Source organism: Papilio polytes, unplaced genomic scaffold (genome assembly GCF_000836215.1).
Source record: "Papilio polytes unplaced genomic scaffold, Ppol_1.0 DF823980.1, whole genome shotgun sequence".
In the NCBI taxonomy this organism is placed as follows: domain Eukaryota; kingdom Metazoa; phylum Arthropoda; class Insecta; order Lepidoptera; family Papilionidae; genus Papilio; species Papilio polytes.
In genome coordinates this window covers 628,445-654,609 of record NW_013525224.1, presented here as the reverse complement: position 1 = coordinate 654,609, position 26,165 = coordinate 628,445, and the positions used below count along the sequence as shown (strand labels likewise).

General features: G+C 34.1%; 1 protein-coding gene across 1 annotated transcript in view; it reads right to left on the bottom strand.

Moving 5' to 3' along the window:
• Nucleotides 1-26,165, bottom strand: part of LOC106101444 (MAGUK p55 subfamily member 5-like) — a 90,845-nt gene that overhangs the window by 64,424 nt on the left and 256 nt on the right. Inside the window, exon 2 of the mRNA XM_013280680.1 lies at nucleotides 25,787-26,159. Within this exon, the coding sequence (XP_013136134.1) occupies nucleotides 25,787-26,159 (373 nt within the window). The remainder of the gene's footprint in view (nucleotides 1-25,786; nucleotides 26,160-26,165) is intronic.

Below are 26,165 nucleotides of genomic sequence, written 5' to 3'. Positions count from 1 at the left end.
AATTTTCATGCAAAAAACCAAAACCGTTAATTTGTAAGATTTCATCCTATTACAACTAAGCAAGTTGACCAATGCAACGAAAAGGGTTGCATCTTAAATCATGTAACTCGTCTAAATTCTATGATCTGTAGATCCGCTCACGAATCGCATGAGTGAAAATCAGTGAGCCAACTCATATACCACCTACCTGCATAAAGATATGATTTGCGTGGTACGAGACCCCGAGAAATTCGCGACTCATCATCTTCCATAGTTATGATACAATTTACTTGAGCTGCAGCTCAGAAATTAAAGGTCGTGAGCGGATCTTTTGGATCTATTCAGAGCTGATACGTCTAGTAACTCTTGTCGATTAACGTTACTAGTGAGAGAGGAAACTGCGAGACGGTCGTCACGCACGACGGTTACGTAACGGCTTTTGTAATTACGAATAATATACGCTTTTTGTAGCCGCTCGCGTGTCCGTGCTGTACTGTATTGAACCATCTTGAATTGCTTACACGGAAGGAATGATCTCTTAAATTAGATGTAATCGTTTTTGTATTAGTTTATGAACGCGAATTTGTCTACGCGGTATTAAAAAAAAATAGATGTTAAAAAAAACTTTAAACTAAGATAGCAATTTAACTTTCCAGTAAACTTGCAATGTTAGGTAAATTTAACATATATTAGTTACTTTAATTACGTAAATTGTAAATTAAGAAAGAATGAAATTTAGAAGCTTATTTAAAAAACCTGTTCATTGAAATGACGCCGTCTTCCTCCAAAATGGTTGATAATGCCTGATTATTTACTCCAGGCTTCTGCAGAGATTTTGTTTAACAAAGCAAATAATGACGACTAATTCCCTAGCACCAGGCTTACTTTTATTGCAAACTCGACGCCGAGAAAGTGCTACAATAGGCACGGAAACTAACCTAGCTTCGAGTAAAGTGTATTTATTAAATGTTATTTGATAAAATTTTACAAGTAGAATTAAAACAGCGGAATCATAGATAAACTCAAGTAAACCTACATTTTTTTTAGTTATTCATTGTTGACATGCTTCGCCTAATATTTTTCCGATAAATCATGGAGTCTAAAAATACTAAAATGTATATTAAATAAAAAATATTCCATTACTTCCCTATACTTTCTTTAAGTTTCTACACATTTACATTTAAAACTGCAGAATATTTTTCAATCTTAGTTCAAACTTGTGGTCACCCTAACGTTAACATTAAGAGCTTCTAGGATCAAGTGCTCGCAGTCAAATGTAAAATTCATTCCCGCGCAACTGCCGCACGAAATCCCGGGTAAGTTACAAAGAGAAATCACAAAGAATAATGGAATCTCTTAAAGAATTATGAGAGACAAATACATATGAGGCTTTAATCCTAAAATTTCTAATTTTGTTTTAAATACTGGACATGATTGGACAATATTCATATAACATGGGTATTTTCCTTATGAAAAGCCGCAGTTAATATGTCTATACAAGATAGGGTAACTAGTCATTTTAGAGAATCCGCTTAATATAGCTATACTTTAAGTCATATAAAATCCCGAACACAGCGAATGGACTTACGAATATTATTACAACGTAGGGCTATCACGAAAATTTGTGTGACAGTTGCGAGAAATTAGAGAAGTAGAGGCGCTGAACAAATCTAATACATTTTTGTGGATGTAACTACGAATACGTTCATGATAAGCCCTCAGAGCATTACAGTTTACAATAAAACGATTGCTGACGTCACAATGCAATGACTTGGCCGCGATGTTTGCGGTTACTGGATTGACGATTTTATTGACGTCCATTCACAGTATGTACCAATACTTTTGTATAAAATTATATGTTGTCCCATTCACTCTCTTCGGAAAAATAGAGTCAACGATAGCGGCATTATCCCAAACATATAGCTAAACACATGTTTTAACTCTTTGACGGCTACTGAATATTACTAAGGACATCAACGTGGTTATTAAACAATTATTAAGTAAAAACGAAATTTAAATTAAAAATAAACGCTGGCAGTTTACTTCTTCTTCTTCTAGAATATGAAAAATGATTTGCTTTTACCCTATTTTTAATATTTCTTCATCTAGCGTGAAGAAGTCCTCAAATTTATTTGATTAATAAAAACGCCATCTATCGTTTCCGATAGTCATCGGGGTCAAGTTTACATTAAATTTCACACTCCATTTGATTTCCATCAATACGCTTTCTATATAAATGATTGCGGTCAAAATTAAATTAAAATTCAACCAACAATCCAAGCAGAAAGAATACCACCATCAACAAAATTTATATTATATTTGTGCAGCGCCCCTACCGGGCATAAAGCACACTAATCAATCTCAAACTTTTATGACTACGAAAACCTTTTCAAAACTGTCCCACAAATACATGATAGACCCTCTGTACATTCATATTCATGCTTGAATTTAAATCGATATTATTGTCAACGAAATTCTGAATAACTAAATTACATTTAATATCAGATAAAGTATGTGATAATTTTATCTAATTTTTCTTTTATCGAGAACCATATCTATGCAAGCCGTGACTAACTGTTAAAACGATTAGATAAAGAATTAAGACAATTCGAATATTAAGAAGACAGCTGTTTAGCTAACTAACGCCCTGGGCAATATTTCTACCACGCCGTCATTTTACCATGACTTGATAACTGTTAGGAGAGAGTAATTAGCTGTGGCATCCCTGTATTTACGCCCTGGGCGGTCCCCCATCCGCGAGGGATACCGAGGAATACTCTCTGAATTCCCTATAATTAAGTTACTAGCTTTCGCCCGTGGTTCCGTCCCCGTGGAACTAAAAAAAATGATTAGCATATGTGTTTTTCCAGTCTATCGTCTACGCCTATGCTAAATTTCATCAAGTTCAGTCGTTAAGGCTACAAACTCTAACAAACAAACGTCCATCTAAACATTTATATTAGTAAGATTGTCTATTAAAAAAGTTTTACAGGTTTAGTAAAACTAAAATCGCTTCTGCTTTTAACATGAACGGCGTATCGGAAGTCCACACCCGTGTTGAATAGTCTACCTGTGCGACAGGTGACAGGTGCGGTGGGGCAGGTAGTGCTTTGTGCCCGACCCATTTCGTGTGCTTTGTATTGCCTTTATCCAATAGGATACTGCATGGAATAAACTCTTGTATGGACCTTATTGATTACATCACTGACATTTATGTTACTTTCAATAATAAAAATAAGACTAGCGCTGTGTAGTTCTTTATTAAGAACTAGCTGTTGCTCGCTAGTTCGCTCGAGTGAAATTTAAAAATATTACAAACTATAGCCTATGTTACTCATAGAAAAATTAACTTTCTAATGATAAAAGATTTTTTAAATCAGTCCAGTATTTTTTGCGTGCATCAAATACATAAATAAAAAAATACAATTTTTTTTCTCATAACAGTAAAGATAACTAAAAAAAACTACTGGACATTATTTTAAAAAATGAGATCAAAATGAAACTAACGAATAAAATAAAATTTTGAAAATCGAACAACCAACAGAAAGGAAAAAAAAGAAAAGAAAGATAGTCGAATTGAGAACCGTTTTTAAATAGGAATCGGTTAAAAAAGCTATAGCTGTAAACAACGTAATTATTAAACAACCAGACCTGAACAGATGGCGAGATATTTGTTATTTGATATGTTGGACATATTGCATCGATTTGTTACGTGATCGTATATGTTTTTAACAAGTACAGATAGTACATTATAGTTGAGAAGCCTTACCCCATGGGCGTCGTCTGCCAATGATCTTGGCTTCTAGGGAAGGATGGGAGGATAGCTACCATACCCCTCTGTTTCAGCGATGCCTTAATCTGTTTGTTGTAATGTAACCTGACTCCTCAATGTTCTTTAAACGAAAGCTAGAGAAGGCCTCTAACTGTAGCACTCTCGACCCGACTAGTGTCTTGACCCGGATGTGTACGAACTCAAGAAACCTCACGGGTAATCCTGTTTGTTTATGTTTAATTCTTGCCAACATATGTATCCTTAATTAAGTAAAGTTAATTGACTTATGTTCGACTGTTAGTCAATCATATTTCGCAAAATTAGCTTTCGCCTGCGTGTGTATCCGCGGAAATTAAAAAAACAACAATGGTAAGTAGTCTATGGTTTCTTCCAGACTATTTTTACATCTGTCAGAACATCGAGATCCATTCTGCAGTTTAGGCTACAACCTCTAACAAACATCCATCTAAACTTTCGCGATTATAATATTAGTAATATAGTCATCCCCTTTCTGTCCATCGCCCTTAGTGGACGTCAATTTCGCCCTACCTTGAGGCAAGTTCGACAGGTCTCGGTTCAGTCGTCTCGATTCACATAACAAACGGCCGCATCCGTTTCCCCGAGCACAATACGCATTGTGCGACTGTTTGTACTTCTCACCCCCCTCAACCTTCGTACCGATGTTTGGACATATCACACTCCTACAAACATTAGATGTTCCCTTGAGAGTTTTATATAGTTGACTCAATTCACTCAATGATATCTCTAATAATAGATAAATTTATTACATAAAATAGAAACATATATATATTTACATAAATATATAACATAAACATATAACATATAACACGTTTTATATTTATTTTAAAAAACAGATCTGTTGTAATCTCACGTCAACCAAATGTTATAATAAAAGTTTTCTATGAAAATTTCGAGTAACACGACATAAACTAATGTACTGTACTGCTGTTCTATTAATATTTAGAGCATGGGCAACTTGGTTGAGCAACATCTGAAACTGTCGTACAAGTGTTTAGTCTCGTTTTGATTCCTATGAGTTTGTATGGAGGTGTGCACTACTCAATTTTCAGTTGTAAACAGTTAAATTGGCTGGAAAGCAATTAAAAATCGCACAACAGTTGTGCGATAGTTTAGTCAAAGGTGTAAGCACGCTCTCATTATTTAAAAACATATAAAGAAAAGAAGTATCCTAAACAAGGAACAAAATAAAACTCAACAAGGCATATCCGGATATAACATTCTTATCATTTTTCCGTCAAACATAACTCAAAGCAAACAAGATTTTTGTAAGACCACAACAGGTAAATCTAGTTTAAACGGAAACACGTCGGCGCACTTTGATGACGTAGGCGCGGGAATGAGACGGAATGTGTTGCCGTCTCATTCACACGCAATCAGCTGATCGTAATATTGCGACCTTAGAAAATGTTTCGATTGAAAGTCGAGATTAATTGATTTTAATTATCAGAATTTTAAAATTACGTCGGTAAGGTTACGAATGATATTTCGAACAATTTTATAATTCGGATCTAATTTATTTAAATATTAGCTGTTTCTCGCAACTTCGCTCGCGTGAATGTTACTCACTAATAATGTAGTTTTCTAATGATTAAAGAATTTTTAAAATCGTACGAGTAGTTTTGGAGTTATTCCAATTCATACAAAACTACAAATCTTTATAATGTTAGTATAGGTATGCACTGAACTTATTCTAGACATATGGTCAATAGCAAAAATCATCTAATCAAACCTGCAAAAATGTACTTTAACAAGTAAACATTAAGTTCAATTTTCACTACGTATATCATATGTTAAACATGTATAAATAAAAACTAGTTTGATGTGAATTTCTTCAGTTTCCAGAGAAAGTACTGGAGGTTTGCGTAGCGCGTGGCCACACCGTGTGGGAATTGGAAAGTGCTATTCGCTATGTCAATTGATATCACCTGCTTGTAATATTAATTTCAAGCCAGTGGAAAAAGCTCAAACACTCCAAATTAGTATTATGTCCATTTTTTTATAAATCAACCACGCTTTGTCTAATCAACTAATGAATTTCAAATTGCAAAAAATTACTATATATTATTATCACATTAAAACTACTGATAAAACTAACTAAAAATATTAAAACCTTCTATAACGACATTTAGAGGAAGTTTGAAAGTAGCGACAGTGGTGGAGAAATTGAGAAGCAAATGGTTAGCGTGGTATGTACATGTTATGCGAGGATGGGGACACAAACCAAAAAGTGTTAAGATTGAATGTGGCTACAAAGGTAGAGGAAGACCGAAAAAAGTATGGATGGATTGTGTGAAAGAGGATATGCTTAAGGGAGTGGATTTAGATATGACGGCTGATAGAGATGTATGGAGCACATACTGTGCCGACCCTCCGTAAGGGATAAGGGCAAGTGGATGATGATGACATTTATAAACAAAATTAAGTCCTATTTTAGAACAGTGATTTTGTTTAAAATAGTACAACACTGACTCTCTCAATAATTATATAGATTATGCTAAATTACATGCAAATAAGACAAACCGAGTGTAAGTAAATCTTTACACAGCAAACAGAAGTATAGGAAGTGTTCGCATAAACGACATCGATGCAAACAATCGACGTTCAACGCAGGTTGACATATAACTAGACAATTTCTATGGAAACATATATTACTTCCTTAATGTTGGCAGCTTGTAGTTTATGGTCCCTTTCCCACATGAAGGTTTTTTCAAATTTATTTACACCCTAAGTTTAACAGCGTGAAAATGTATAGCCTAAAGCGTGTCGTAAGTGTAGGGCTTTTTATTAAAGAAAGAATTATTCAAAAATATGCTGTGATTGCTGACATCCTAGGCCACAAAGTAGTGTGTGTTTACGCTTTATTATATTAGTATAGAAGTATAGATTAGTATGGTAAAAATAGGTTGATAGTGAACATAAAATACCGAGTAATTTAATCAAAAGTGGGTGGAATCGATTAAAACGTTGATTTATATTGCGTAAAACTATTTATCTTTTAATCTATCTATTAGCAAACCTAACACAATGATATCGAGAGCACAAACCTTTCTCGTACACTTGTATCATTCGGGTTTTCCTCACTCGCGGTGAAGATATCACAAAACAAGAATTTCCTATACATATAAAAACTTTTTCATCACTTCACTGTAAAACTATAACACTTAAATTTAAACTGGCTGTATAACAGGTTACCTTTGATTTTAAAAAAAACTTTCACTGACAGTAATTAAAAAAACAAAAAAATGTAGACGCGTCGCGGTTGCCAGTGACAATGTCACACTAATTGTTAGGCACAGATAACGTATGATAAACAGTGAATACGCGCCAATGGCGTATAGGTTACGTCAACCAGGGCGGGTAATGTGATTTACTGGGATTCTATTGCAACACACGTCCATTCTAGTCGCTATTACCAGCTTTTATTGATTTTGTGAGTTACGAGTAATGGACTAATCCTAGCTAACCTCTAAATTATATTAATACTAAGAATTACATAATTATATTAACAATTCATTTACGATAACTTACAAATAAATAAATAACAACTATATTAAGGATGTACCATAGTCTATACTAATATTATAAAGAGGAAAGATTTGAATTTTTTGTATTTTTTATGTATTGAAATAACACAAAAACTACTGAACTGATTTTAAAAATTCTTTCAACATCAGAAAGGTAATTTATCTGTGAGTAACAGTTATATATAAAATGTAAATTAATATATCTAATGCCTATATAAATAACCGCGACTTCGCTCATGTTAAATTAAAAGAACAATACAAAATATAGCCTATGTTACTCATGGATAAATTACCTTCCTAATAGTGATTTTTTTTCTAAAATCGGCTCAGAAGTTTTTGCGTGAATCGAATACATACAAAAATACAAATCTTCATAACATTAGTATAGAAATAGATCGAAAACATTCAAGTTTCTGATGATGTCATTGTAAAAACCCCTAATAATGAATGCAAAATGATTGACAGAGACATGCATTAGTCATTAGGTAATCTTGCAATACGTTTATTTCATCAATCAATAACAGCATTTTGCTTAATTGTGCAAAAAATTCTAACAAATCATTCCTGAGTACTTGTAAGATGAGGTTGTAAGAAGTCCCTGATTGACACTAATTAACGATAGTAACAAATGAATCTGTTATTACGATACGTTATACAGCCAGTACAACTGTTTAAAAAAATATTTTAACCTTTTGACACACAGATAACGGGACAGAAGTAAGTTTTAATAAAAATATGATGTAATTTTGCAGAAATTATTTAAAATTTTTGGTCACAATTTGTTAAACTCTCAATTACAAATGTCAAAATTACCGTTAACATAGTAACCTTGCTTCCGTAATGTTGGCAGCTTGTAGTTTATGGTCCCTTCCCCACATGAAGTATTTTTATAATTTATTTACCCCCTAAGTTTTATAGCGTGAAAATACATAGCCAAGCGTGTTAAGTGTAGTGATTTTTAAAGAAAGAATTATTCAAAAATATGCTGTGATTACTGACATCTTACGCCACAAAGTAGTGTGTGTTTACACTTTATTATAATAGATTAGCGTGGGCTTCTACTGGAAACATATCGCAAACATGTTCTTTAGAAAACAGAGCTATCACGTGTTTTGGTAGTGGAAATCCGCCTTTATACCTTGTTTATGGATAAGATTGACGTAGATAACATTAGAGGAACTTTGTTATAAGTTCCGTTAATACTGAGGACACGTGTAATAACTTAAAGTCGATACTAAAGTCTATCCTAAGTGACTATTAATATGCGGCAATAAATCTCAGAAAAGATATGTTAACGTCTCAAGTCGTGGATAATAAAAATTAATTGTTGACTATTACAAAATAGATAAAAAAAATACAAAGATATATCACTGTCATATGTTTCCCTCTTTTGTACCACCCTCATTATCATTCTGTTGTATATATGTTGTTACTAGCTTTCGCTCGCGACTCCATCTTCGTTGAATTAAAATAAACATAAGTGAATAGCCTATGTGTTCTTTCAGACTACCCTCTACATCTATACCAAATTTCATTAGGATCCCTTCAGCCGTTTAGGCTAAAAACTCTAACAGACATCCATCGTTATAAACTTTTGCATTTATAATATTTGCATGGTTAGTCTTTCCCTAGTTTTTTCATAGTGTAGCGTTTTTCAAACATGTTAACTACTACTAAAAAGAGCTGCCACAACTTGCCAACTGATCGCAATATCGCACGCATACTTTCACAATTTCCACCGACATCGGCGAGTAGGTTCCGTTACACAACTTTATATAACATCTGAAACGGAAACCACACAAGTATGTCTGTCTGTATCGCACATGCACATGCTAATAACAACGCTATTTGTTACTAAGGTGAAGGAAATCGGTTACTTAGTACTCGTATAGAAATGTATTTATGTTGCTCGCGACTTCGTCACCGTGAAATTTAGAAACATAACCTATGTCACTCACAGAAAAATTAACTTTATAACAGTGAAGGAATTTTTAAAATCGACTTTGTAGTTTTTGAGTTATTTCAATACAAAAATACAAATCTTTCCTATTTATAATATTAGTATAGACTACTGAAGAACATCCTGTATATGACAAAGTTAGCATTTGTATCGCCATGGTGGTAGGCTGATGGCCTCCAGCCCTAGACTACTGTAAGGAATACCATATTCACGCTAGTTGGGCTCGACAAACCTAGTCAGATCGGCTTGCGACGCCTTTATAGAAGGCATAGTGATGTATTCATAGCGCTTTTACAAATCTATCAGTTAATTCTCTTAAAAAAAAACGTAATTCAAGATGAACACTAGCGTGGGAAGACACATCACTAGTCTAGGTAACCTGGTTTCCAAATAATTAGCGCAAAATTCCACAACAGGAACAATTGCAAGCTATCGTCAAGATTCTGTGAAGTCAAGGCGGCCCATATAAAAGTATAGCACATTAAACCGGTTTCCGAGCTACTTTTAACTCAATAGTCCTTTTTGTGCGTTAACTAAACAAATGATTTATGTAGTTTTTAAATGGGAGGAGGATTAAAACACAGATTAAAATTTATATTATGAAAATTCAATAAAACGCTATTAAATTACATTACATGCCACGATTTTTGAACCCGCCAGTCGAGTAGCACGAAGCGTGTTAAAGATTGCATTGGATTCAATTATAAATGTTTCAGTAATACAGATAGTTAATATTTTCATTGAAAATTTGCACAATGACTGATTGTCCCACTATATTTTTAGTAAATATATAGTGGGACAATCAGTTTTACTTTTACAATTCAGAACAGAATGTAGTGAAAAATACAGTTAGTGCAAATATGTTAGTTTACATGAAATAGAACAATGATTGAGTACAGAATGGACTGAACAATAAGTCGTCGAAATGCAAATCGTTTCGTTAAACAGCTATCAATAAAAAAATTATTTCGTATTTATAATATTACCAAGATTATTAAATCCACACTACCAAAGAGACATATTTAGGTTTATTCCCAACCGTCACCCCACGCTGTCCCCATGAGAACGCAGATGAGAATAAAAAGTTTCATTCGTCCCACCTTTTGTGAAGAGGTGACGTTTGGAACTTATTTTATTTCATAACGGTTCCATCCGTCACCTCATTGGTAATAGTGGGACGGATAAAACGATTAATTCTCATTTGGGGATAGAGCGGGGTGACGGTTGGGAATAATCCAGATAAAAAATCATACATTTTGTCTTTGGATCAAAAAGCAAACACGTATTGGACATAAAGATCGTTTAATAGCCATTTAATGTTAAAAAAAAAGAAAAAACATTGTCTTTGAATGGCTATTCGTGTGCAATATCTCCTAATGGTAGGCAACGCATCTGCAATTGCGGATGTCTATGGGCAGCGGTCGCTTCGCCACTTTGGCGGTTTCAGGTGGCCGCTTGCTCGTTTGCCACCTTATGTTATAAAAAAATATCTCCTACATATCAAACTGCATTAGTTTTTAGTCCTATTTGAAGTATTTCGCAATGCGTCTGTTTTATTGTTAGGATTTAATACACGTGGCGTTTGTTTGTCTTATATAAGTATCGATACCACGAAGTCATTATCGCTTTAGCAGTTAAATGATTTGTAAAATACGACTAAAATTCTTTTCATTGTTCATGAATAAAATCCCAATTTCTCCGTGCAGAAATAGTATCTAATCCACAGTGTGAGGGTTTATTTTTGCTTGGAAGTTTTAAGTCAATTCTTTGCACAGATTATCGCCTCGATAGCGGGGGCTATCTTAATTTTTTAAACCATTAGAGAACAAATGGTAGTCATTATTTAGAGGCTCAAGCGTAAAAAGACGTATTTTTTTGTTCAAGGCTGAAACGTTTACAATATTTCCAGATGGTTATTGTTGAATAATAATCGTTATAATAATATTGACTTTAATGGGTTTTAAAATGTGCAATAAAACATATGAATAATATTGTAAAGATTAGCAGTATACTGTCAAAAAGTATTAAAATATAACCTCTAAATATTTAACCATAGACAAACAGCACTTAAATATAAAACAAGTAAATTCCATAAACATTACGTAAACTTTTGTGATAAAACTCTATTCTTCGATGTTACAATAAAAAGGAAACATATCATAGAACATTATTGATGTTTGCAGTTTTTATTTGAATACATAAAATATGGCGCTGACAGCGTTTTTGGCGGGAAATTTTCTACAAATGAAAACGAACCGCGGGAAATTGCCCGTCGACGCATCGTCCTTTATTAGATGAAATGACGTAACCCTTTTTAGGGGTAAAAGTTGTAAGATTTATTATTATTATAAAAGGAAGGGTTTTTATTAACGATCGAAATCAATATTCAATCTCGATTCTTGCTTATTCTCTGTATAAATAATTGATATTTTTAATCTATTTGATTTTATACATTTTATGATTGTAACACCAATCAGAGTCAGACAGTTTTCGAAAAAAAATTATTTAGTCTGTTTCACATAAAGTAAAAAAAAAATCGAATTGAATATTTTTAGCCGTTATCCAACAGATTGGATAAATCCGGCTTTTGTTGAACTTTCAATTTTTAAATATAGAATAACTTTTGACAATTAGTGAATGAAGACTTGACGTCAGATAATTGCCGAGCGACCAATTTCCGATCTGAATTTTTCCACCATTTAATTGGACTACGCAGATTAAATGAGAAATCGTTATTATTTACATCTATGTATTATTTTATTAATAACGTTGTGATTTCATTTTATATTCATGATTTCATAAGAGAAAACGCTTTGTAGATAATCTATGTGTTTAAAAAATAATAATATGGCCTATGTTACTCAAAGATAAATTACCTTTCAAACGGCGAAAGAATTTTTAAAATCGGTCAATAGTTTTTGAGTTATTTCAATACATACAAAAACACAAATCTTTCTTCTTTATAATATTTTAGATTAGCACATACACATAGGTACTAACTAAACGTAAAATATGTCAATCAAATTGTTATACACGCCTGTTTATCATAATTTAACAAAAACATATTAAATTACTTTTCATTGATAAATAAAATGCACGATTTAAAAACGTAAATATAACCTTTACACCTTACAAGGTAAACAGAAATTATATCAAAAACAAAGCAAAATGTAAAAAGGTCAGTGGTATTTATAACTTGTTTACCTTAATCAGTTTTATTATCTAGTATGCAACGCAAGAAGAACTACGTTTAATTGTCGTTTCTCTTATTCTTACGAGTATATCAACACTTTATTCTTTTTCATACTAATATTATAAATGCGAACGTTTGTAGCCTAAACGGCTGAACGGATTTCGGTGAAATTTGGTACAGATGTAGACGACAGTCTGGAAGAACACATATTCTATTCACTTCTTTTTTTAATTCCACGCGTACGAAGTCGCGAGTGAAAGCTAGTAATATTATAAATGCGTAAGTTTAGATAGATGGATGTTAGAGTTTGTAGCCTCAACGGCTAAACGAATTTCAATGAAATTTGTTATGGATGCAGAGGATAGTCTGGAAGAACACATAGGCTCACTTTTGTTTTTTTAATACCACGCGAACAGAGTCGAAGGTGAAAGCTAGTTGTGTTATAAAATTACGCTAAGGTTCTTTAATATGCTCGTTTCAAAGTCACTGCTGCGCCTACTGAATATCTTAAACCCACTCTATATGAAGTGCTCGCATTATTTTTGTCTTCCTAATCGAACTAACCGACATTTCATTTTCATCATTCCATGAAGACTATCTTGTTTTCTTCTCCGAAAATATTTCAACATTCTGACACCGTAACAATATTCAATTAGAGTGAGAACACATCTGTAACTAAACTATCGAACAAATGTTTAGTCTCGATCTTTTTTTTTATAACATAAGGTGGCAAACGAGCAAGCGGCCGCCTGAAACCGCCAAAACGGCGAAGCGACCCCTGCCCATAGACATCCGCAATTGCAGATGCGTTGCCTACCCTTATACGACGGAGGAGGAGACGCACATAAAGAGGATATTTCTCCTTCCTATTCATCTCCTCCACCGTCAAATCCACCTCCTCTTCCCAACCTCTCCTTATAAGAAAAGGGTGTTAAAGAGAAAGGGACTTAAATTAGGCCTCTGGCACCACACTCATCAGACGAAACACGGAATTGCTTCCATTTCACGCCTGTCTTCTGTGTGGTCGTGCTAAGATGTTAAAGTGGGCACTACCACTGTTGTAAGTCTCGATCTAATCCCTATAAGCTTATATGGAGGTGCGCACACTACTCAATTCTTAGTTGTGCAAGTAAACAATTGAATTAGCTGCAAAACAATCGACAATCGCACAACAGTTTTACGATAGTTTAGTCAAAATAGTGCGCCCGTTCTTATTTTTTCTCTTTAATTTAGTTAATGTCTTCGTGACCGAGCAGAATTATTAACGGCCAGAAAGGCGTGCGTAACTAACGAATATCTAACGCAGAGATCAGAATCGTAGCAAGTTTCGTTGGAATGGAGGAAAGCGTACCGTCTCCGAGTCCGAATTAAAACCACTTTCTATTAGACTGACGGAATTGTTTCCTATGAAGAAATTTATGTTGCCAGTTCAACATAAACTTGTAAAAATTATAATATCTTTACCTTATACAAGTGTTAATAACAAAATTATATTATGTTGAAGACAATATATGTATAGTGTATATTCACTATACATATCTTGCTACAATGCTTTAAAAAACTCCGGTAACTAATTAACTCAAAAACTCCAAGACCAATTTAAAAAATTCTTTTTTTGTTATATGTTATTTTAATTGCTATATGTCTTAATAACATATGCTGATATAAATATCGTTTGTAAAGACTATTAACAACCGTTCTTTCGGTTTCTTTTTCAACTGAAAAACCAGTTTCGGCGAACATTGAAGACCATAGATTAAACAGCGAGTGTAGACAGTAGACAGTAGGTATAAAACGGTTAACCCATAAAGGTAGGCATCTGAATCATGTGAAGATCTTTGACATCAGACACCGCGGTGTTGGCTTACGTCTGCTTGGTGGGCTAACTGCACACCGAATACACTGACTGTATTCGCTGACGGCTGGAAATCTTATCTGCATTCCTTATACACAAATAGTGCTGAGACAAATCATTTGTTAACATCGATAGAATGTAATTGGACTAAATGTAAACATGATAATAAAATTAGCTTTTGCCCGTGGTTCCGACTACTAAGAATTATAAACAACGTTTGTGGAAATAATCCAGACTATATTCTTAATCTGTGCTAAACTTCATCAAAATCCGTTGAGCTAATTAATGACCGGTTTCCTAGCTACTTTTTTTTTTTTTTATAATACGAGGTGACAAACGAGCAAGCGGCCACCTAAATCCACCGAAATGGAAGGCGACCGCTGCCCATAAACATCCGCAATTGCAGATGCGTTGCCTACCCTAATTGACGGAGGAGGAGACGCACATAAAGAGGACATTTCCCCTTCCTATGCGTCTCCTCCACCGTCAAATCCACTTTTCCCTCCCATCCTTTCCCTTTAAGAAAAGGGTGGAAAGGAAAAGGGACTAAAGTTAGGCCTCCGGCACCACACTCATCAGACGAAACGCGGAATTGCTTCCACTTCACGCCTGTTTTCTGTGTGGTCGTGGTATTACACCGGGCGAGCCGGCCCATTCGTGCGGAGATGTTAAAGCGGGCACTACCACTGTTAAAGTTACTTTTAACTATTCAGTGGTTTGGTTCGATAAATTTATGAAATGCGTTTCCGAAATACGTCAATTTGGTTTTACTCCGTTAAAACATAAGTCAACCTAACGCTAGATATCGAAAAAATAAGTGGGAACTTCAGAATCCTAGCATTAAAAATACTATTTAACAAATATCCATCTATTGTATGCATAAGATATTACATAGTTTCAGTTTAGTTTGTTACCTAACATTGCGGTATAAACTTTGAAAATGCTTATTTGAAAATCAATCAACAATCTCCCTAAACAATAATTCCAATAGAAATGTAGGTATGCATCAAAATGTACAAGTAATCTGTAAGGAAGCATTAGAGGCTCGTAGCGTGTTGTGAATATAGTAACATTCATAACATGAACTTTTAAATTTGTTCCACAATCATTTTCTGCACTAAGAAACTCCGCAGTTAGTTAAGAAAAATTAACATCATTATCAAAACAATATTATAAACGCGAAAGTTTAGATGGATGGATGTTTGTTAGAGTTTGTAGCCTAAACTGCTGAACGGATTTCGATGAAATTTGGTATAGATAAAGAGGATAGTCAGGAGGAACACATAGGCACTTTTGATTAATTCCACGTGGACGGAGTCGCGGGCGAAAGCTTGTGATAAACAAAATAGTTGAGTATGTAAAGTGTAAAATATCACTTTTTATTATATTCACGTTTAAAAAGTAAATGTAACAAAACGCAGTGAAAGTAGAAATCATAGAAAGTAAATTGTTAATTAAGTGTTTAGATGCGTAACGTAATAGTTTAAACATGTTTTTTTTTCATAATTAATCAAAACGAATAATTATTCTTCTATTTCAACTTGCAACATTTACTTTATTACGGAGACGATACTTTTACCGACTTCCCAAAAGAAGGAGGTACTCAATTCGTTTGTATGTTTTATATATTACGAGCTGTTGCCCGCGACTTCGTCCGCGTGGTATTATAAAACATACGAACTATATAAATAACAAAAAGCTACGTATCCCTCGGGAACCGGAGATTTCTCGGGGATAGACCTTATCTCATGTGTACACCAGGCTTTGTTTTATATCTGTGCCAAATTTCAATAAGATATGATGAACGGTTGCAAAATGATCGAGTAAACATTAAAAAATTAAATTAATGAATCCCAAGGGAACCGTAACTACTTCCGGGATAAAAAGTAGCCTATGTGTTCTTCCAGACTATGCCCCAAACCTGTGCCAAATTTCATGGAGATCCGTTCAGCCGTTTAGGCTACAAACGCTAACAAACATCCATCCATCTCTCCATCTAAACATTCGCATTTATAATATTAGTAAGATAAGAAGTAAGATTACAGTAATATTTAACTTAATTTCAAAACAAGCTTTAAAAACCAGTTGAATCATGTTATGAAATTTAAAAAAGCTAGTCTGTTAATATAAATTACTTCAGGAGACAGAGTCTCATTGAATTTGTCCAATAAAGAGTTTTTTTATTATTTTTTTAATTCGTTAAACTTGCTCAAGCTCATAGATTATTGAAATTCTTTGCTTTCCAAGTACTTTGTACTTAAGTGAGTAATAATTTAAGTATTTAAGAAGTGAGCGTCACGCACGATAACAGCCTGTTTACCCAGCTCATGTGAACGCACCTTAATCTATGACTAAAGAATGTTAAGAACACAGCCTAACTTCGGCTAGGGTTACCACAAATAAGAAAAACCTTTAGAAATATCGCAAATTGATATGTAAAGTTTCGTCATTCCTGGTCACCTGAATTCGCTGAATAAACGAAAAGACCGCTACCCATAGACATCCGCAATTTCAGATGTGTTGCTCTTAATTGACGGACACACATATTAGATATTGATTCCTTTATTAAGCTTATTTTAAAGACAAATTAAGAATTGTTATATTACAAAAACAAACTATTCCCGTAGTTGCAATAAACAAAATTCCCGCTACACGAAAAGTAAATGGTAACCCTAACTCATATTAACTTTCCCCGACGCTAGTTATTTATGAGTTTAGAAGCGTAGAAGTTAACTAATAATGTCTCTGGCAATGTCACGAGGGGGTTAAGAAAAACCGAATTCGTTTTGGTAAAAAACATCGAAGGAAATTCGAAACGCGTGCAGTGAAGGACAGGCAAGGTCATGACAATTCATTAACTTGTTATTTATACTGAAGTATTTTTAAGTAAGACGCAATGATAAATAGCAAAAATAATAGTAAAATAAACATAACAGAAGAGTAAAAGAAATCGGAAACACAGTGTTGTCAAAATTATCGAAAACTTTATTCTAAAAACCCAACTATTGGTAAAGAAGAAAAAATTGTAGTTAATCCCATACTCATAGATTAGTTTAATACTTTTATTACACCTATAAAAACCAGCTTATTACCCTTGAAGAACTTCCTAAAACTAAACTGAAAACGGAGCAAAACTTTTCGCAGAAATCATAAAAGAATGTAAATTCTCACGGACACTAAGACTGCATGTTTCCGAAAATCAACAAAAAAACCTCATTCCATACAGAAAAAGGTAACAAAGGCGAAACCTCCGCATTCCGAAGTAATCGCCGGTGATTCCCGAAAAAAGCAGGTAACCGATCCCTACATCTGACGTCACACATTGATAAACTTATGAAAAATACAGACAGACCATTACTGTAAACATCCATCTGCGATATTAGATTGGATTAAATAAGACAATTGGTTTGCACAGATAAAACAAACGTTATTTTAAACTAGAAACCTGGCAAAATAAGACTGGTAGTCAACAAACGTAAAGAAGTGGTTTGTCTAAATGTTCATGAAGCTATAACTCGCTGGACTGGTCGTGGCCGGTTTGTTTTGGTCATCTTTTTGTTGAGCTCGAGTCGTGGATTGTGCGTTAGTACGCACGTACTCAGGGACTAAATTTAGTTATGGTAATACTTGAAGCTAACGGTTTTAAATTTGATATAGAGGTCTTAAGGTTACAAACACGTTTAAATAGGTTTTCCGATATTAGAAAAAGGCAACACTACACGGTTTAATTTTTCAAAATACATATCTTGCAGCAAGCAATCTTGAATCTAATTACAATGGCTTATCTAGCAAGATAGATAAAAGCTTCAATATAAAACGTTTCTCTGATATTTGAAAATATTAAATCTAGCAATCTGAACAGGGAATACTGAGATGAGGTAATGATATAACTGCAACGTAAAGCCTCGATGTGACCGAACGTTGAACACTGCTGAACGACCATAATCTCTAATCTTCCATTTTTATTTTTTTTAATCTGTGGCGGACGCTTCGTGACTTACGCGCGGCGGAATCTAGAGGATCTCAGCCTTCGTCGTATACTTGATAGGTTCTTTTTAAAATGCTTTTAAAATACTTCTCCATTATTAAAGTTGTCTATGGAAGACCACATATTACCGGAGACAATATAAAAGTAGTTATTTATTATTTTATTAATTTTCATAGGCGTACCGAAGAGTAGTTAGAAAAGGTTCTTCGCTTCACTCTAAATTCCTCCTATATTATCATAGGTAAGTAGATACTAGATACTGATTTCTGACAATCTTTTGTCAGAATTATTATTATTGAAATCGTAACTGTTTAAGTTACTATAAGCTATGTGAAATAAAAGAAACAATAAACTTCTTTTAAAGTCTCACTAATCCAATCTCTTTTTTAATTAATCAATGTTACATAGTTTTAGAAAACGCGGTTATAATATCAAGTTACAAGCGACTACGTTTTATCTAGTGCCCTACGGCCGATCACTTATTTGCCAAACAAAAGATAAAAAAGAACCAACGCGCCCGTGACCCATAACTTAAGATCATGGCCTTACTACGGAAATTCTAGATTCTATGTATATTTTCTTTTCTAACAGACATCAAGTTAGTGGTTGTTATGTTCTTAAATGTGTGTTCTAACTAATTTTTAACAACCGAAGCAATGTTAAAAGTTTATAGCACGTGAGAATTATTAATAAAACATGAGAAATCACTTAACTAGTATTAAAAGTGAATAGGACGGTGTCAAAACGTTAAAATGCAAAATCTTTATAAAAAGTGAAAAAGGTGAGCAACACTTAAAAAGACGAAATACAAAACATAACCGTGAACATATTTTACTTGAATACCACTTAATGGTGATTTAGATTAGCCTATAGGATAGTACAAAATGTATCCGATAGGGCTGTTTATTTATTCTAGTTCTAAATTAGACAGACTTACGGCCAAATACTGAAACGATAGTTAAATTTTTGACATCATTAATAGATTGTAAGCGCATATAAAGTGAAGTGTTTTATATTCGTTTCAGAATACAGCCGTAAACTCAACTATATCTGTGTTTGAAGAGCTATATGTTAAACTACAATCCGCGAGAGATTAGATAAAATATCTTCCTGAATACTTTAGAAGAAAAATACTTTATAAAGACCTCAAGGTATTTCTAGCAAGGTTAGTGCTCTAATAATTACGCACAATGATTATGGTTTACAAGTCTTAAATGCCTCTAAGAATATGTTAGATATAAGGGTCATTACACATGTCTAGTACTTTGCCAATATTGTTTTTATTTCATCACTAGCTTTCGCCCGCGACTCCGTCCGCGTGGAGTTAATAGCCTATGTGTTCCTTCAGACTATCCTCTACGTCTATGCCAAATTTCATCGAGATCCGCTCAGCCGTTTAGGCAACAAACTCTAACAAACATCCATCCTAAATTTTAGCATTTATAATATTAGTAAGATTAATACGCTTAATAATTAGCCTAACTATAATGTAATTTTAACAGAAAACCTAAGGACAATTGCTACAACGCAGGTTTCTGCTACATACATAGCAATGTATGACAAATTGAAACATTTTTAAATCACCCCAAACATCAACGGAAGTAAGAAATTGTTTTATTCATTCCCAGTCGCATAAACAACGTTATGAATAAAATTTTCATTCGAAAAAAAAATTGTTACTTTTAAAATACATCCGAAACCTGAGACGTTTAATCCAAAGGCCAGTTCGAATATTAACGCGACAGCGCGGGAAAATCGGACGAATGCGGAATATTCAATGCTGCCATTGTTTTACGTTACAAATTCAAAAAAGCCTAAGATTATTATTCACAAAGGATTTTCAACCTTATCTCATCCCAATAGAACTCGTTTTTATGTAACGTTTTCTCGGTTCATACGTCAGAACAGCGTTTGTATTGTCAATAATTTCTCCCGCTCCAAGAAGAGGCGCTGGTGTAGACAATGCCGCCTGTTACAAATTTCCTTTACGGCCGGTTTATGGAGGGTGTACTCAGAAGTACTTAATTATACGCCGGATATTATAGAAGGTACGTGTCGTCTCTTGCAACGGATCTTAAAGACAAATTCCAAGGAAGACCGTTATGATACGACATATATCTGAGTGTAAATATCTTGTCCTAAAAAAGGTTTTAAGGCCTGTCCCACCAAATTGTAAATTCAAATGACAATCGAACGAGTAAAATATCGGATATATCGGATTTTGTTCCCTTATCTGACAGTGACGTCACTTTAAAGCTATCTGAGCGTCTATCAGCGAGTGGTGGGACAGACCCTTTGAAACCTTATTTTTTTTTTTAATACATTGAAGTTTAAATGTGAAATTATTAAGGGAATACGAACAACAGTGACGAATGATCGATTTAGAGTACAAATGTTTGAGACAAGATTTTTATTCTTTTTCTAAATGTTACATACTTTAATTATATTGTGGTGAAACCGTTTACTCTAAAGTTCTGTAAAAACTTTTTTATACCTGTATTAGAATAACTTGACAAACAAAAGTTAATCCACTTCATTCAAGTGAAACCATCCCATTTAGCTTGTTAAGAAGTTCAAGTACACGATTAAGTGAAGAAAATCTTAAAAGTTTTTATGCTTACTTTTTTGCTATGATTTTGTTTCTAGGCGCCGGTTTGTCGTCATTATACTCAAGTACGTTTTTTTTAAAGACGTCAAGTGACTTTAGAAAATTATACATAGTTTGTTTATTTAATTATAAGTTCATATATATGTTTTGACAGTGAACAGTGTATTGTAACTGTTAAGTTACTAATTACGTTCAACTTAAAATTAGTTTATTTACTTAATACTAGGCTATATATTATTATTTTCATATTTTTAATGAGTTTTGTGTCTTAAAAAACCTTCATAGGTCATCATCATGTTTAAATTTTTAAATTCGTTCTTCATTTAATATAAGTCTAAAAGACGTCATTATGAAATATCTTTTCAATTGAAATAAATACAAAATAGATAATCCAGTTTACGTTAAACGTGTTTTCTGGGAACTCATTGAAAGTACCCAGAATTACTCATTAAGTTCCTCGTTTAAACATTACTTAGAACTTATAAATCAAGTATTTAAAGTTATAAAGCATAAACAATAGATTTTACTCGGAACTGCCTTCTATGAAGAATGTTTTTTAAAGGAACCACTTTAATTACTTAAAACCTGAACGTAACCTTTAAAATAACGATCACTTAACAAACACATATAGACGAAATCAAACGACATATTAAGTTATGTTTAAGTAAAGAAACTTGAATCCTGTTAATCGTATATATAAATAAAAAAATAAATCTAATACAACGTATCACAAAGTCCATCGTTATAAAAAAATAATTACCACGTCCACACGTCAAATAAAAGTAACATTTATATAAAGAAATACCTTTTAAAAAGTTTGTAGTGCATTTTTTCTGTGTTAATAACACTTCACATCTCCCAGCACAGCACAAACACTAGCACAAAACACAGGTGGCAGCACAGACACAACACGTCACGAACACGTCCACTCCGCAGGTAAGATGGAAATAATCTGAATTCAAAATGGAAGAAGAGCGCAACCTTGCGCGCGCGCAAGTGCGAGCGAGAAAGAATCGGGTAACAGGTGGGGGAGGCTGTACAGGTAACGCTTGGGGTAATAATAACCCTTTTCGTATTACGTGAATAGTTTTTATTTTAATTAATCTACGCCAGAACCTAACTATCGCAGTTTTTTTTACTTAAGCATTCTTTAAATGTAAATGAAATAGAAAATCTACAATTCATTCGGAACTCAGACTTATTTTATGGTTACTAATACACTTATACTTGCTAGTTTTGTTTGTTAAATCTATAGATTAGATATCTATACTAACATTTGTATTTCTGTATGTTGTATGTATATCTTTCACCATTAAAAAGCTACGTTAACAGTAACTAACATAGACTGTCTTTGTTCCATTTTTTTTTAATTTCACGCGGGCAAAGTCGCGAGCAACTACTTGTGTTTAACAAATCGACAGTAGCAGAATTCCTGAAGGCAGTATAAGTAATGATCAAAGATCTGAGGGTTATATATGCAACGTGCACTTAGACACAGTAGATAAAAGCATATATACATTATAACTGTATCTAGTATACAGCGTACGTGTAAGAAAGGCATGTAGTTGTAAAAAGTGACCGTACATGCCATATGATCTTGATGCTGAGACGGTAACATGATCGAGAAGCGAAATATGAACGAGTTATTTTAATCAACATCTTTACAAGTACTAAATAAACTTTATATAGTTAATAACAATAATAATACAGCAAAGCCATTTAATTCATTCAGAAGGCAAAAATAATGACGTAGGGAAAAAATCTTACAAATAACAACAAAAAGAACACACTAGTAAATATAAAAGTTATGAATATTATTTTTAACTAAGTTTGCTATGATTGGATTAGGCCTTTACTCAGCTTTGTGCTTATCTATACTGTTATAATAAAGCGTAAACGCACACTTCTTTGTTACCTAAGATGTCAGTAATTACAGCATATTTTTGAATAATTCTTTTTTTAATAAAAAGCCCTACAATTGCGTCACGCTTTAGGCTATATATTTTAACGCCATTGAACTTAGGGGGTAAATATTTTGGCTAAAAACCCGAATGTGGGAAAGAGACCATAAGTTGCTGCCAACACCAAGGAAGCAAGGTTGTCATTATGCCATGTCATTTTGACATTTGTAATTGATAATTTGACAGATGTAAACAATAACATTTTCATAATTTCATGCGGATGAAGTCGCACGGGAACAGCTAGTTACAGTATAAAAATAAGCGCTGATATTCTATTATATCGCACAATATGGTTTTAAACGATAGCAAAAGAAATTAATTATTAAAAGAGTTTAACTTTACAGCGTCTGCACAACTTTGAGTAAACTATCGCACGCTGCAGTCTCGCCTTTATTCCTATAGAGGTAGGGACACTTCTCAATGTTTAGTTGTGAAAATAAACATTTGAATTGGCTGCGAAACAATCGACAATCGCATAACAGTTGTGCCCAAGGATCTTATGATATAGGTAAACTATGTTAACGAAAAAAATATGTTACTCCAGGTTTTAAGGCAAAGAATGAAGTAGGTTTTACTCTTTGTATTTTACGAGCTATTTATGAATACAAACTTAGTGACTAAGGAATTCATCACAAAGATAAAAGACCATGCCTTGAGCACGAATCAAATTGCAAACAATCTGCAAAACTGATTATACTTTGAAATTCAAATTACTTGGATGTCGAATGAATTCCGATCTGTTTTAAACTGGAGATTCAATAACAAACTGTATAACAAAAGAAAGTATGGATAGTTTTTTTGAAGAGGATATGCGTTATGAGGGATGAATCGCATGTTACAAGAAGAACGTTAGTTATGAGTGTGGTACACCAGTAGAAGTAGACATAGAAAGAGATGGATGGATTGCGTGAAAGGTGACATGAAAAGTGAGTGATGACAGATGACGTATGATAAGAGTTATGTGGAGGACAAAAACCTGTTGCGCCCTACGGGAATAGGATAAGAAGGAAGAGGATAATGTTGAGATAAACAAAGAGAAGATCCAATCCCTCGTAGTGAAAAGGAAATAAAGATAGTAAGGCATCTAAATTTGAAATATGTTTTATTTTCAAGATTAACATTTGAACTTTGCTTTATATTTCTATGAGATGTAATCACAAGATAAGACGTTATGAAACAGCACTTATTTGTAGTGGTGGATTACAGATAGCTAGCAATCTCCGGCTGAGATCGGCCACTTAATTGCACTGATTGTGGTGATAGGGTCTTTTGAGTACCGCCGCCTTCATGAGAAGCCATTTTAGAAAGACCCATAGCGACTAGGAAGTTTAAACATTAGCAATTTGAATACCATTACTGGTTAAAGATTCAAAAATACCCGATTGTATGTAACAGAGGGAAAATCCGATAAGTAGTTTGGGGAACCAGCTCTCTGTCATAATGTGTTCAGTCCAAAATATAGTTTTCGTTCTCGACTTCGTCCGCGTGGTATTAAAAAAACTAAAAAAGCAGTCCATGTGTTCTCACAGACTATCCTCTATATCTATACCAAATTTCATTCAAATCGGTTTAGCTGTTTAGGCTACAAACTCTAACAAACATCCATCTAAACTTTCGCATTTATAAAAATAATAAGTATGATTTCGTTTTAGTTACATGTGAAGTTTGTTTATGGTCAAAATGCTAAAGTTATAGATCGGAACAAGGTGTATTATTTCGATGCATTGCTCAGTCGACCGTATCACGTCACGCGGCGTTGCTCGCACACGCAGGGTGCGTCCAAACTAGGGCTGCCATTAATCGAGTTTGACCTGTATTCGGGTTTGTATGTAAATATCCGAATATAAAATGTTTTCAAGCGTGGGTGTTGTAAAATAAGTCGGTAGATTTTAGGATCAACGGTTAGACGCCATTTTTAGGTCATTAGGAAATTCGGTCTTTGGATCTAAGTTTTAATTAAATTTGGCAACCCTAGCCGTGTAGCGTTAACCTGTTACCCCACTCTGAATAAACACCGTTACTATGCAGGATAGAAACGACGTTATAGTTACCCTAGTGTTCATTACATGAGTTTTAAAGCATGGGATAAAGCATCATACCAACATAGAAAACTGTCTATAAGAAAGGAAATTTGATTTTAAAACTTCTAGAACTTGAAATAAGGTTGGAAATAGATAGAATGTTGAACAATGTCAACAATAGTACTAGCGAGCTACAAGGTACAGTATAGTGTAAGTTACACAGGTGCACGATACAAAGGTAGACGCGTGCGCATCATAGCTTCCTTCGTCGATAAACAAATATTAATTTAAATATAGCGTAACAGTTGTTGAACGATATAGATATACGATCATAAATATCGTGTTATCTTACTATTTAGTATTATATGAATGTTTGTTAGAGTTTGTAGCTTAAACGGCTGAACGGATCTTGATGAAATTTAGCATAGACGTAAAGGATAATCTGGAAGAACACATAGACTACTCACTTTTGTTTTTTTTTATTCCACGAAGACGGAGTCGCGGGCGAAAGCTAGTATTTAAGATGAGTCTAGAATTGTTGCATTCTAACAGTTGGAAAGGCTTTAGAAAAGAAACCTCATCTATACTAACATTATAAAGATAAAAGAATTGTATTTTTGTATGTATCGAAATAACTCAAAAACTACGGAACCGATTGCAAAAATTCTTTCACCATTAGAAAGCTACGTTATCGCTGAGTAACATAGGCTATATTTTATAATTGAACGCGTGCGAAGTCGCGAGCAACAGCCATTGATATTATGGCATTAGCAGATTTACCTTACTTGAGAGTTCGTAATAGCTTAGTTTAAAACTTATTATCGTTATCTTAAAATTGTTCTACGAGCTCTATGAGATGACGATATTGTGATAATAAACATACCCTTTATCTCCAGGAGCGAGTTTATCGGCGGCGGGCCTTGGCCTGTCAGGCTGCTCGCCCAGCAACTTCTCACAGCGGCCGTTACTGAGGTGTTCGCGAGCAACACTCAACGCGTCACTCTTCTCTCCACTCACTTCACTTTCCACTCTCACTTCACACTCCACTGTCACCTTCAACTTCTCACTAGAGTCTTGTTCGTGCTTCTCCGGTTCGTTCTCTTCTCGATTTTCTTTCGTTTCCGCAACACCGTTCGCTATGACCGGCGCCGGTTTCGCTTGCAAAGACTTCGGTTGCGATTTAGGTGATGATATCGTAGGTTTGCTCTCTATGGCACCATTCTCGTTGATCGACGTGACGTAGACAGCGGAGTTCGCTATAT